General features: G+C 48.3%; 1 protein-coding gene across 1 annotated transcript; it reads right to left on the reverse strand.

Moving 5' to 3' along the window:
* Positions 1–281: 281 nt before the first annotated feature.
* Positions 282–1133, reverse strand: LOC116492229 (protein ZNF365-like; the record flags this gene model as incomplete). Its single annotated transcript, XM_032192804.1, has 1 exon — positions 282–1133. A coding segment is annotated over exon 1 (852 nt), but the record flags the coding sequence as incomplete, so codon positions are not given.
* Between the last annotated feature and the right edge of the window lie 12129 nt (positions 1134–13262).

A 13262-nucleotide genomic window follows, 5' to 3' on the forward strand; every position in this document is an offset into this window, starting at 1 on the left:
CATTGCCCACTACTGCATGTAAATTCTGCTGCACTACAAGTCACAATGCCACAATTCTCTTCATCTTCTGCACTGTCACAGTCCTTTTCACCATCACATCTCCAGGACACTGGCGCCCGCCGCCGCCCCGCACCTGTGTCACTTATACTACTGCTATTACCCGTGCCGTCAGTGTCAGTGGCATCCTCCTGGTACCGTTTCTGTCTTTGCCGCCCCTTACTCTCCCCCTTTTCTTTTTGCCACTGGCCATTCACCACAAATGGATGAGATACATGATTACTAGTTAGGAAAGAGAGTGTAACGTCTGCTATACGGCTGCAGGCGATCTGCTGGTTTTGGTAATACTCTAGCTGCCTCTCCACCAGGTCCACGCACTGCAGCAGGTTCTCAATGAAGCGCTGGAGCCTGGCTTTTCCCCACAATTCTTTTTCTGCCGCTTCTTCGAGGAAGTGGTTGAAAGTAACAACTTCTTCCTCTTTCCTGTGTAGCTCCCCCTCGGACTCGCTGAGGCGCTGCTTCAATGCCGCGATCATCTCCACTGCCACGTCCACCTGCCTGCTGAGCGCCTGCTCCCTCCGCTGCACCTCCTGCTTCTTCTGCGAGAGCTGCACGAAGGCCACCCGCACCTCCAGCAGCTCCGCCGTCTTCTGGGCCAGCTCCCCGGTCAGCCTGTCGAGCCGCTTCTCCATCGTCTTGTCCACGGCCTCCACCATCCTGCTGAACTTCGCCCTGACATGCGCCTCCAACGAGGCTTTGGGGTCGGCGGCGGGCAGGTAGCCGACGAGGCGGGGACCCAGCCCGGCCGCCTCTGGCTCCGGCTCCGGCCGCCCCTCTCCGGAGGCGTCGCAGAAGGCGGCGAGGGGCGCCCCGCGGCTGGAGGCGCTGCCCCGGCCGCAGGGCTCCGGCGGCGAGCCCGGCGCCGCGTCCCGCAGCGGGAGGAGCGGGCGGCCCCCGGCCGGCGCCCGTCGCTCGCCGCGGCCGTGGCCGTGCTGCAGGTGCGCCCGCAGGGCCGCCAGGCTGTCGAACCGGCCGCGCTCCCCGCAGCGCGGGCAGAGGAACGGCAGCGCCGGGCCGGCCACGGGCAGCGGCTCCGGCCACGGGAAGCCGCCCTGCTCCGCGCCGTCCTGCTGCATCCTCCGCCTTGGCGGGGCGGGCTTGGGAAACTTCGGGCACAGGGACCGGGACCGGCCCCAGCCGAGAGGTGGCCGCCCGCGGCCGCGCTGCCCCGGCCGGTGCCGGCGCCGGAGCCGAGAGCGGAGCGGCTGCGGGAGGCGTTTGCGACTCTTCCCGCTGTTCTGGCCGTTTCCCGGCACGTTGCGTCGACACGCCGCTTCATTGTGATTGTTCGACTGACAATTTGAGCACCATACTGCCCCAGCTTTGCAGTATCGTCTCACGTGTCCAAAAGCACCACAACGATAACATCGGCAGCGGTGTGGTAATTGGCTACTAGGGGGTGGTACTTGACCACCAGAGCGTGAACCGGCGGTTTGCAAAGATGCAAGAGCTGCAAGGACCTGGCTCTGTGTAGACTGAACATGCTCTGTCACAGCCTGTGCCTGTTCTCGCATGCTGTCACCTAATTGCTTTACTGCCTCTACTAACATAGCCTGTGGGCCTACTGGTACCTGAGCCATTCTTTCCAACCCTTCCTCGATTGTCCATGTCCCAGGTAAGGAAGCTAATATAGTGCGGGTAGAGGGGTTGCTATTCTGAATTGTGCACTGTTTTAATATCATGCCCTTGAGGTAATCGGGCACCCCTGCCGCCTGTATGGCATTTGCTACGCGATCAATAAAAAGCCCAAATGGTTCCTCTCTACCCTGTTTGATTCCCATGTAGGAAGGTATTCCCCCTGGCCCCTTTATCCGATCCAATGCTCTTCTGGCCATTCTCATTGATTCCTTGGCTTTATCAGGTCTCAGCAATGCCTGTGCTTCTGTCCTAAAATACGGTCCTATCCCCATCAACTCTTCCAGCGTGACCCCATGTAAAGGGTCCCCCGGTGCTCTTATCACTGCGACTGCTTCTTGACAAGCAGCGTGCCAATGGGCATTAAATAAGAGCTGCTGGTGTTGGGTCAAAATTAACTTCATTATGCTGCGTATGTCTCCTGGAAGCAAAATATTTGTTCCCCAAATGTAGTCCAGCATCTGTCTCGTAGGTTCACCTTTCAGACCTGAGTCATTTACTGTGGACCGCAGCTGAGTTAACAATTTCCAGTCCAAATTCAGTAGATTAACCGTAACATTACCCTGGGCCTCCGGTGGTGATTATATTACCGGGAAGGCCTCTGGAACCAATTATGCAGCTATCTCGTGTTCACCCTCACGTAGGGCCTCATTTGCTATTTGGTTCCACACCCTCTGCCTCTGTTGAACACCGTCTGTAAACGGGCTTGTGTTTTTTTCTGTCTGGTTTTTGCTCTCTTATTTCCTCGTCCATCTCCCCACTTTCGGGAGTAGGAGTCGGTAGTGCTGCTGATGATGGCGGGAGCACCAGTGACGACTCTGAGGATGGCAGCGTTATCGTTCTCACTGAAGGCGGCAATGGGCAATCCCCAGCTCCCTCCATCTCTCCCTGTTGAGGGTTAACACTAGCAGTTCTTCCTGGCAATCCCAGACGCTCTGTAGCGGCAGCAGCAATTCTCTGCTCAGCCTGATGTATAGCTAAGGCGTTAGTGACTGCTTTCCAAGGCTTCGATAATTTTTTAGCAGTCTTATTGTCATTAATAACTTCATCAAACAATTTGTCCCCAAATTTGCGCCACTCTGCTTGTTCAAAAACTGTATCCGGATTGATAAAACAACCCTGTGCTACTCCATATGCTAATAATCCTGGTAAATCCTTTTTGCAGTCTATACCCTGCGTGCTCCGCTTTTCTAAAAAGCATTTGAGCAAATCATAGGCCGCTTGTCTCTCCATGCCTTTATTTATGCTGTTGCAGCCTTTGCGGGACACGTGACTGGCAGGGACCCTCTATAGGTGCTCCCGGGTGCGGGGATTCCGCGTTTATGTCCCGTTATGTCCCGTTCACCTGTCAGACTGCGGGTACGGGGATTATCGTCCCTTTCACCTCCACCGCGATTACTTCAATTTCCTGCACGGTTCCGTTTCCCACGTCTCTCACCGTGAGTCCCCACGTCCCCGCGTCCCATCGTTTCCCACGTCTCTCACTGTGAGTGCCACGTCACACCGTGAGTCCTGTGTAGAGTGCTCCCGGGTCGGTGTCTGGCATCCAGCAGGTCTGTCCGTGTCTCTCGTAAGTGGCAGCCCTGCAGCGTCGGTCAGTACGTGTACCTCGGGTCTTCCAGCGCCGGTCCGATGTCTACTCTGATGTCCCGGCTGTCCCGGCTCCCGGCAGCGCTCCGATGTCCCGGCGGCGCTACGATGCCTCAGTCTCAGCGCTGTGATGTCGCGGCGCCGCTGGTCCCCGGCGCCACTGGTCCCGGCGCCACGCCGATGTCCCGGTGCCGCTGGTCCCAACGCCGCTGGTCTCCTGGTGTCCCTGCGTTCCGATGTGCCGGCGCCACTGGTGTCCCTCTGCGATGTCTGTTCCTGCGCTGCTGCAATGTCCTTTTCAGGTTCTGTTCAGGTCTCAGCCTGTTCGGGCGCCATTTGTTGCGAAGCACAGCCGAAAGCACGACAGACACCAGTTGAGTCAGATCATGCTGCTCCATTTTATTGCCCGAATAGCCTAACTTTCATAGTGAACTTAACAGGGGCGGACAGTGTTTCACACAAGATTATTGATCAAGAGCACTCAGACAAACAACTATAAGAAAACAACCCCACCTGCAAGAAAAGAACCCCCCTTTTGATTAGCAGTCAGAAAACAACCCCCTTTGTGATTAGCGGTCACGTAGACCTAGTCCTTGAGGCCAGCTGCTGGTAACAATATTTTCTGAGTTCCTTAATTGGGCGATGTGGGAGTCATTGCCGTGGGAGCTTCTCACAGTTACTCTGGCAGCTTGGTTTGCTCAGCTACAGCAGGCCCTGAGATTTCTAAGGCCTACCCCTGGTTGCTTAAAGCAAGCCCAAATGGAACAATTGTTCCACGAGTACATGTCCACGTCCTCTATGCTAATTCCCAACAGTTATCCACAGTTCTACAGAGCACTGCGCCCTCCACACAGAGCACTTACATTCACATCGCGGATAGTTAATCACTCCATCCTGGCATTGTGCCTCAAAATCCTCTGGGTTTGAAACTTCCTGGTAGGGAGAATTGCATTCAAACAAAATAGTCTCCTTAGAGCGATATATGTTAGATCTTTTCCTTGACCATCTTAGTTTAATATTGTTCCTCTCCATAGCCATCTCACTCAATCTACAGTTCCCTTTGGAAGAAAAAAAAAATAAAAATAAAAAAAGAGAGAGAAATAATGAGACGAGGAGAGGAGAGGAGAGGAGAGGAGAGGAGAGGAGAGGAGAGGAGAGGAGAGGAGAGGAGAGGAGAGGAGAGGAGAGGAGAGGAGAGGAGAGGAGAGGAGAGGAGAGGAGAGGAGAGGAGAGGAGAGGAGAGGAGAGGAGAGGAGAGGAGAGGAGAGGAGAGGAGAGGAGAGGAGAGGAGACTTGCTATGGGCTTTCCTCTCAGCTTCTGCACTAAAAATGCACCAAGTCAGTGGTCAAGCAGTGACAGAGTGGAGGTGACTTACTTCCTGGCTTGCACCGTGGGTATTCTAATGTCCCGTCCATGCACTGCACTCTGAATGGGGAAGATGCTGGGTCCTGCACGTATCCAATTTTACAATCAAATTCAATAAAATTTCTTGATGTTATGGACAGATTTCTTTGTACAACCCATTTCAGCTCGATGTTGTTTCTGTTCATATCTTCTTTTGATGTCGTACAAAATGCTTGGCAAAGGCAAGGGAAGAATGTCATTAGTTCATACAGAGGCAACAGATACATTTTTCCCCCCAAAGCCTATACATGTACTTCACATCACAAACCTCTTTTAGCAATGTGCTCTCTCCCTCTGAGTTTTCCAACAGGACAGACATTCTCAACAAAGCTACATGGAAAAAAGATGATGGTCTAACACATAGAGACCTGAATGCCACTGAGCTAGCTTGAGGGCAGTCTTCACTGACAGTCTACTGCATGGAGAGAGAGAGAGAACTCACCTTTGCACTGGGGCCGCCCTGTCCAGGTCCCATTCTGACATGTTACGGTGGAAGCCCCCATCATCTGAAAACCTTGCCAGCACTGATAGTGAGCTGTCTCCCCAGGCAAATACCTTGGCTTTTTAACACCTTGAACTTTTCCACCAGCAATTTCTGGAGGAGGTTCACACGTCACATCTGAAAAGAGACATTTCTCCGCTCAATTTGTAGGCACTCACATGTTCCCCTACACAAACTACAGTTAAGAGAATCATTGTGTTACTTCCCAGATGATGTTCTTAAGCGCAAGAGACAATATTGCCTTACCAATGTGACTTGATTCCTTTCCCCATCTCTTTTCCTTGACCATGGGTGTTTCTAAACACTGTGAACCCCAGGAATATCGCTTAATGGCAGCAGAACACCTTCCAGATTCTCAGGAGATGACTGGAATGGTGAGAGCTTCTAGAAAAAGGCAACGTTTCTGTAGCTACACCACATGCCACAAAAAGCCTCCTTGCAAGGCCATGGCCCTCTGCTGAGAACCCGAGCGCTTCTCAGAATCACAGATGTAGCAGCCAAGTTGTCTCTCTGCTGAACTGTAGAGCTCTGGAAGAAGTTATCAGCCTGCACTGCTGGGTTGTTATCCACAGTTTTACATAGCACTGCGCCCTCCACACAGAGCACTTACATTCACATCGGGGGTAGTTAATTACTCCGTCCTGACACTGGGCATTAAAATCCTCTGGGTTTGAAACTTCATGGTAGGAATCCTTGCATGTAAACAAAATATACTCCTCAGAACGATACATGTAAGATCTTCTCCTTGGCTGTCTTAGTTTAATGTTGTTGCTCTCCATAGCTGTCTCAAGCACTGTACAGACCTCTGGGGAAGATAAAAAAAAAAAAAAAAAAAAAAAGTAAAATATTGCATCCAGTTCTGGTCCCCAGTTCAAGAAGGACAGGGAACTGCTTGACAGAGTCCAGCGCAGAGCCACAAGGATGATTAAGGGAGGGGAGCTTCTTCCTTACAAGGACAGGCTGAGGGAGTTGGGTCTCTTTACCTTGAAAAGAAGAGAATGAGTTGTGACCTTATTAATTACTATAAATATATAAAGGGCAAGTGTCAGGAGGATGGAGCGAGAGTCTTCTCAGTGACACCCAACGACAGATAAAGAGGAAAAGGGTGCAAGCCAGAACATTGAAGTTTACGCTTAAATGTGAGAAAAAAACTCTTTTTTACAGTGAGGATGAAAGAATACTGCAACAGGCTGCCCAGGGGAGTTGTGGAGTGTCCATCAGTGGAGACTTTCAAAACCCACCTGGACGCGTTACTCTGCTACCCGATTTATGTGTTCCAGCTCAGGAAGGGGATTAAGCTAGATGATTCTTCAAGATCCTATTCTATCCCTAAGGCTGTGACAAAGCCCTGCCTGAACAGGCAGGCTTGGGAGAGCCTGCAACGAAATGGTCTCCCTCTCTTCAGCCCTGCCACAGTCCATGGCACCCTCCAATTTCAGGGAAGCCACTTGCAGGGAACTTAGCAGCCCTTCCGTCCTGCCTGGAACCAGCCGGGCAGGCCCAGCACCAGTAACCCTGATGAGCCCCAGCGAGCCTGTTCCCCACGAGCCTTTCCAGCTCTGGTACGCCAGTCAGCGGCTTCTTGGGGGAACCTCCCCTCATGGCCTGCAGCTTTGCAGGGTGCTCTCCCACCTTGGTGCCCCGCTATTTCTTCCCCAGGCACATTTGCTAGGGGCTTTCCTCTCAGCTTCTGCACTAAAAACGCACCAAGGCAGCGGCCAAGCAGTGACAGAGTGGAGGTGACTTACTTCCTGGCTTGCACCATGGGTATTCTAATGTCCCGTCCATGCACTGCACTCTGAAGGGGGAAGATGCTGGGTCCTGCACATATCCAATTTTACAATCAAATTCAACAAAATCGCCAGATTTTAAATACAGCTTTCTTTCTCCACTCCGTTTCAACTCAATGTTGTTTCTGTCCATATCTTCTTCAGATGTCGTACAAGCCACTTGGAAAAGGCAAGAGAAGAACGTCATTAGTTCATGCAGACACATCATGCATCCAACAAAGCAAAATGGAAAAACAATGATGGCTGAGTCGCCACACACCGCTGTGGAGAGGCCTTTGCCCTCTGACAGTCTCACAGGGCAAGGGGGAAGCACAGCCTGGGCTGGGGGCACTCAGCAATGAACCTCCCTGTGTCTTTTATGGGCTCTCTCCTTGCACTCGTCCCAGAACTTCTCAAATTCATTCCCTCGTGGCCCTGGATTTCCTTGCACTCAGACCAACCCAGTTTCCTGGATCTGCTGGTGACTGGGGGCAGGGAGGGACAGCAGGCAGCAGAGGCAGCTACAGGAGCTGACCTCCAGAGGAAATTCCTTCTGCACAGGAGAAGCATCAGCTGCTCTTCTGCCCTGTCAGCATCGCAGCCCCAGCACAAGTGCTGCTACAAAAATGCAGCGCACACAGGGCCTGAGAGAAAGACAAAGAGCAGCTCACACAGCTCTGGGCCACGCAGCACCAGCTTCCACCTACCCAAGCAAACTGGGGGATTTGTCCACTGCCCGTCAATGCAGGTGATTTGCTCAGGTCCTTTCAGGATGTAGAAACTTGCACATTTGTATTTCAGCGTTGCACCTTGGGGGTATTGTTTCAACTGGAAGGAAAGGATGTCCCCGTTTTCAATATCTGGAGGTGGGCCACATTTTCCACCTTCCCCTGGAAGACCAACAACTGTTAGAAAGCAAGCCATCTGAGTTTAGTAGAAACAGAGGCCTAGTCACAAATTCTTCAGAAGACCTTGTAGGCAGCACTTCGAGAGACTTGGAGGAAAGCAGAGAGGAAACTGTCACCTTGAAACCAAATGCCTGGAAAATGGAAAAGCTTCTCATTCTTCTACTGCCAGTTCATCCATTTTTCCTTGCTGGAATATTTACATCTTTCTGCAGGACTTGCACTTGTCCTGCAAAATGGGGTAGTGTTTTTGGCACAGCTCTTGCTGCAGAAGAGCCTGACTCTCCCCCGCTCCCTGTGCTGCCTGACCAGGGACAAGAGCGGATCAGTTTGCAAACCAGAACAAATGTCGATGGGCTGTACCATTTTGGTTCCTAATGAGATGATAGCTTTTTGCCTCTGTGGAGCACTTACAGCCTCTGAGGAGGCTATGCAAGCCAGCATGAATGCATCATGACTGATTTCTTACTGACTTTTAAAAGTCGTGCCCTGCAGCTTCTTGGATTTTTATACCTGTTGAAGCACCACCCTGCTCTGAAGCCTGGCATTCTAACGGGCGTTGCTTTGAGAAGATCCTGCACTGGGTCACTGGCACCAGTAATGCTGCTCTTTGCACTTGGCATTGTGCTCAGCAACCACAATAAGGAGCCCGGTCTTAATTCATCTGGTATGTCTGCACCCCATTCACCTGCCAGTTGGGCAGTGTCCGAGTCAACGGCAGTGTCTGAGACACTGCATTTGTTCATGTGCTGAAACCTAGCACATGCCTCATGAAATCAAATGAGATTATTCAATATGCTTGTGAAATCCTAGGCACCAACGTGGTACCAGGTGATAGCTCACCCATCAGCTACGGCCCGCAGGTAATTTAACAGTTGACTCAATTACACGGCATTCACAACGGCAATGCACCACTTGAATTTCCTGGATGTCAGTAAGCAGGAGAGCTGTGAGCTCTGTTCTCCAGCACAGACAGCACAATTTCTCACTCTCTTCACATTAGGCATTCTCAGAAAGTAGATTTGCAGAAGTGAAAGGCTGGAGTCTGAAAATCAGAGCTGGCCAGCAGTTGCTCTCAGCCTCACGGTACTTTTCCAGATGTGGCACCCCTTGAGTGAAGCCATCTGGTAGACTTCCATTAAACACATCCTGCCACCACGAATGGAGAGATACCATGGAAAATCCCTTTTTCCTGAGTCTGACAGATATTGCTGCACTTGCCCACAGTCCTGAGACTTAAATTTGGAGACCTAAATGTCACACAATTTGTACACCCTAACGTATTCCCCTATACAAAGTACAGTTAAGAGAATCATTGTGTTATTCCCCAGATGATGTTATTAAGTGCAAGAGACAATATTGCCTTACCAACATCACTTGATTTTTCCCCCCTTTTTTCCTTGGATTTCAGGGGCACTGTGAGCCCCAGGAATGTAAATTAACATGACAATGGCAGCAGAACACCTTCCAGATTCTCAGGAGATGATCGGGACAGTGAGAGCTTCTAGAAAAAGCCAACACTTCTGTAGCTACACCACATGTCACAAAAAGCCTCCTTGCAAGGCCATGGCCCTCTGCTGAGATCCCCAGCGCTTCTCAGAATCACAGATGTTGCAGCCAAGCTGGCTCTCTGCTGAACTGCAGAGCTCTGGAAGACATTATCAGCCTGTACTACTCATGGGACAGGTAAGTAAAGTTGACTCCATGGAGGTGTATGACTGCCACGTTGCACTTGTTCAGCCCCAAGCCACAGATTTGGGCAGGGACTAGGAGGATGGCACAGCTCCTCTTCAGAGGAACCTTCTTGCCATTGCAGAACCCAGCCGATCTGCATGTTTTAGTTCCTGAGGCTCTGCTGGCATCTCTGTCATAGTGGAGCCTCAGAGAAGAGCACCTGTTTCTCTCCTCTAGTGCTTCTGCCATTCCGATACTCTCTGACAGCGTTGAACACAACAGAAGAGCCCTTACACATCTTTCTAGTGAAGGTCAGTAAAATGGTGTAATCTGGAAATTACTTGTATCACAGAGAAGAATAGCAAGTCAGCATACTCTAGGCCTTTTTTCTTCAAGATATTTTTGCTCTTGATGAAAATACCCATAGTATTTCTAGAAGCATTAAGCTAAATTAAAGTTCTGTGCAAGAAAGCAGTAGTAGGTACAAAGCTGCAGTACACAAAGAAAACAAAACTAAAAAAAGTAATGTCTTTCTAGTTTTAAGGTAATCCAAACAGTCCCCACGAAGCAAACAGCCATTATGAAAGCACAAATTCCTACCTCTGCAACTTGGCACTTTTGTCCAGTGTCCATCTGAACAAATGACATAATTTACACCCATAATTTGTGAATTACTTTCACATTCATAATGCACTTTGGCACCAGGCAGATACCTCTGCTGCTGAGGGCTGGTAATATGAGCATTGGGAATTTCAGGAGGGGGTCCACAGCAAACATCTGAAAAGAGGGGTGCATTTGAGAATCGTAGGACAGAAATATGGCTATCACAGAATAGCGCATTCAGAAGCACCGTTATTCCTGATGAGGACAGGTGGTTTGTGTAAGGCAGGTTATTTTCTACAAGTAGGAAAGGAAGATACTATGGGTTTCATTCTGCAATGCTTCATCAAGCAATTATTATTTATTTTTGTATTTTTGCTTAAAATGACTTAAAAAGAGGAAAGGAGCTGCAGAGACCAGCTGAATGTGCAGACTGATGCCATACAGCATTGTGTGCCAAAGCGCTGGAGAACAAAATGGTTTATTTACTATTCAAAGGTAACTTTCATAGATTGAAATTTAAAATATGTAAGGCTACCAGCTATGTCACTCTTTGCAGCCAGCACCCTTTCCTCCATAATCCTCTGACTGCTAATCTAAGCAGTGAGCGAAGCTGTGGCTACTGGCTTCAGTCCAGAAGGGGAAAAGATTTCTTTGCTGATCAGTTCTGCTTGGTGCTTCTCAGGGACCAGAAAAACAGGTGTTGTAGCAATCTATTAAAAGCAACTCAATGATCAGCTCTGCTGGTCTGACTCACTTGCACATATCGGTTGGCGTTACATTAATTACTGTTCCTGGAAGACTAAGAAGGATCATAGACTACTTAGAAGTACAACCTATACCTTCACAGGTTGGTGGTGTTGACCAATTTCCCCTTCTGCAAAAAATTTCAGGGGGACCAGTGACCTGAAATCCTTCATGACACTGGTAGCGAACTGTTTCACCAGGCTCATACTTCTCCTTGCTCCTGCCTTAAAATGCAGCATTGGCCACTGCTGGAATATTTCCACATGGTCTTTCTGAAAAGATATGCAAACTTGAAACTTTGGGTAATGCGATGCACATAGAATGACTGTATTGTTCCCACCAAAAAAGATGCCTTTTATAGCATCAGCACATGCCACTGTCTAGGGGAATTTAACTAACCACGCAGCCACTAGATAACATACACAGATCAAGTGAGATGAAACCTTTATTATTGTTGACGTGCAGTAGACTACTGCAGGGTCCAAAAAAGTCAGACTCCAAGAAGAAGCATCTTGAAACAGATGGGTGAAAACAGGAGCACCTGCAGGACTCTTCCTGCTGTCTGTTTACCACAGACATTCAATGCAACTCAAAACAGGGTCACGGACAGCTGCAGGACACGGGAGTTACCACGGTACATGGTAATGGTACATGGTGCAAGAGAATGAGAAATGTCCACCGTTGCCAAGTCAAACAGCAAAAAAAAATTACCCTTACCCAAACACTGAGGTGGTCCAGGCATCCAGACTTTTCCATGGCATGTTACCCATTCTGATCCTGATAAAGCATATCCAGGGTTGCATGTGTATTGTACTCTGTCATTTTCCTCATATTCGGATTTAACGCCACTAACAATTTTGCCAAACTCAATGAGAGGTGGGTCTTCACATGCTGCTCCTGCAGAAGCTGTGCACAGGTTTCTGTTATTTGGCTGCACGTTGCTGTTTATATCCTGATTTATTCCTACCACCAATTTCTTCAAAATGAATGACAAGTGGGTGTTTGCATGCTGTTCCACCAGAAAATATAAAAAAATTCTTCTCATCTGATAGATACTGCAGAGTAATCAGATCTCCAAAGAATGGTGCTACACGGGAGTTGAATAATATTCAGATAACCTATATCCCTGCATTTGGGAATAGACTGTACTAATAAATCTCCTTGCTCTAAGAAAATGTGTGCCTCTGTACTATTTTTGCAGTCTTCCCATAAGATGGAGTTACTAAAGTAAAAATACTTGAACTGAACAGATGAATAAACTTCTGAATTTCTCAGATTACGGCTCTTGTTTTCCAGTGTTATACTAAACTAGTGATTTACACTTACAGCCATGATGCTCAATTGTCTTTAGTTCCTTCATCAAATCAGTTTGTCTCAAATTACAGAAATTAGTTCCATCACTTTGAAATGAAAGAACTTGGATCGTTCTTTCAAAGTATAAGGTATGTGCATGGAAAGCACTTCTAAGATGTGCCTGTGTGGAGGGAGAAGAGTTTTGATATGCTGAAGACTATGAAATGGATCAATAATAGAGTTTAAAACCAGTCATTTTAGTAAAGGTACATATTCAGTGAAGAGCTTCTTCAGGCTGCATTCGTCACAGAACTTACTGAAATGACAAAATACCCTAAGAGTTGTGCAATATTTTAAAATCAAATCAGAATTCTGCATTTAAATAGCATGTTTTCAGAATAACAGCAGTTCAACTGAAATACAAAGAAATTTATATGCATGTATGTTGAGGGGGTTATGTCTAGTTATAAGTCAGGTTTGCCATGTGAGCCGTTAAGTTCAGGCAGAAAGCAAAGAAGAGAACTCAGACAAAAAAAAAAAAAAAAAAAAAAAGGCATGTATTCTCAAATATGACATTCTAAAATATAATTCTCATTCAGAACTTCTGAAACAGGTTCCATTAAAAGTGACAAATAATTTATTTTTCAGTTCCTTATTCTTGATTGTCACCGGTCACTACACATCACTTAAAGCAAGAATTTCCATTTAAAGACTTACCTTTATGTGTAGCACAACACATCCATAGCAGAAACCCTGTCGTGAAGTGCAGCAGCGTCATTTCCACACTTTAGAAATTGAAGATGTCCCCTGCAAAAGAGTTGCTGTTTCCCCTACTCCAAATTGAATATACTTGTATTCCACTCCCACCATTCCGAGGGTTGCCCTTGCAAACTCCTCCCCTAAATATCTTGCAACACAGTAGACATTCCGCACAGACGATAAACAAGCAGTTGTTGCAAGAATTCTTCAGTAATTTTTCACAAAACATTTCAGACTGAACTTGACACAGCACACTTATGAAACCCATCACCAAATACTCAGTGTGTTTATAAAACACAATATAGAACACATCTCTTTTTTGCAGT

This window comes from Aythya fuligula, chromosome 8, assembly GCF_009819795.1.
Source record: "Aythya fuligula isolate bAytFul2 chromosome 8, bAytFul2.pri, whole genome shotgun sequence".
NCBI lineage: Eukaryota > Metazoa > Chordata > Aves > Anseriformes > Anatidae > Aythya > Aythya fuligula.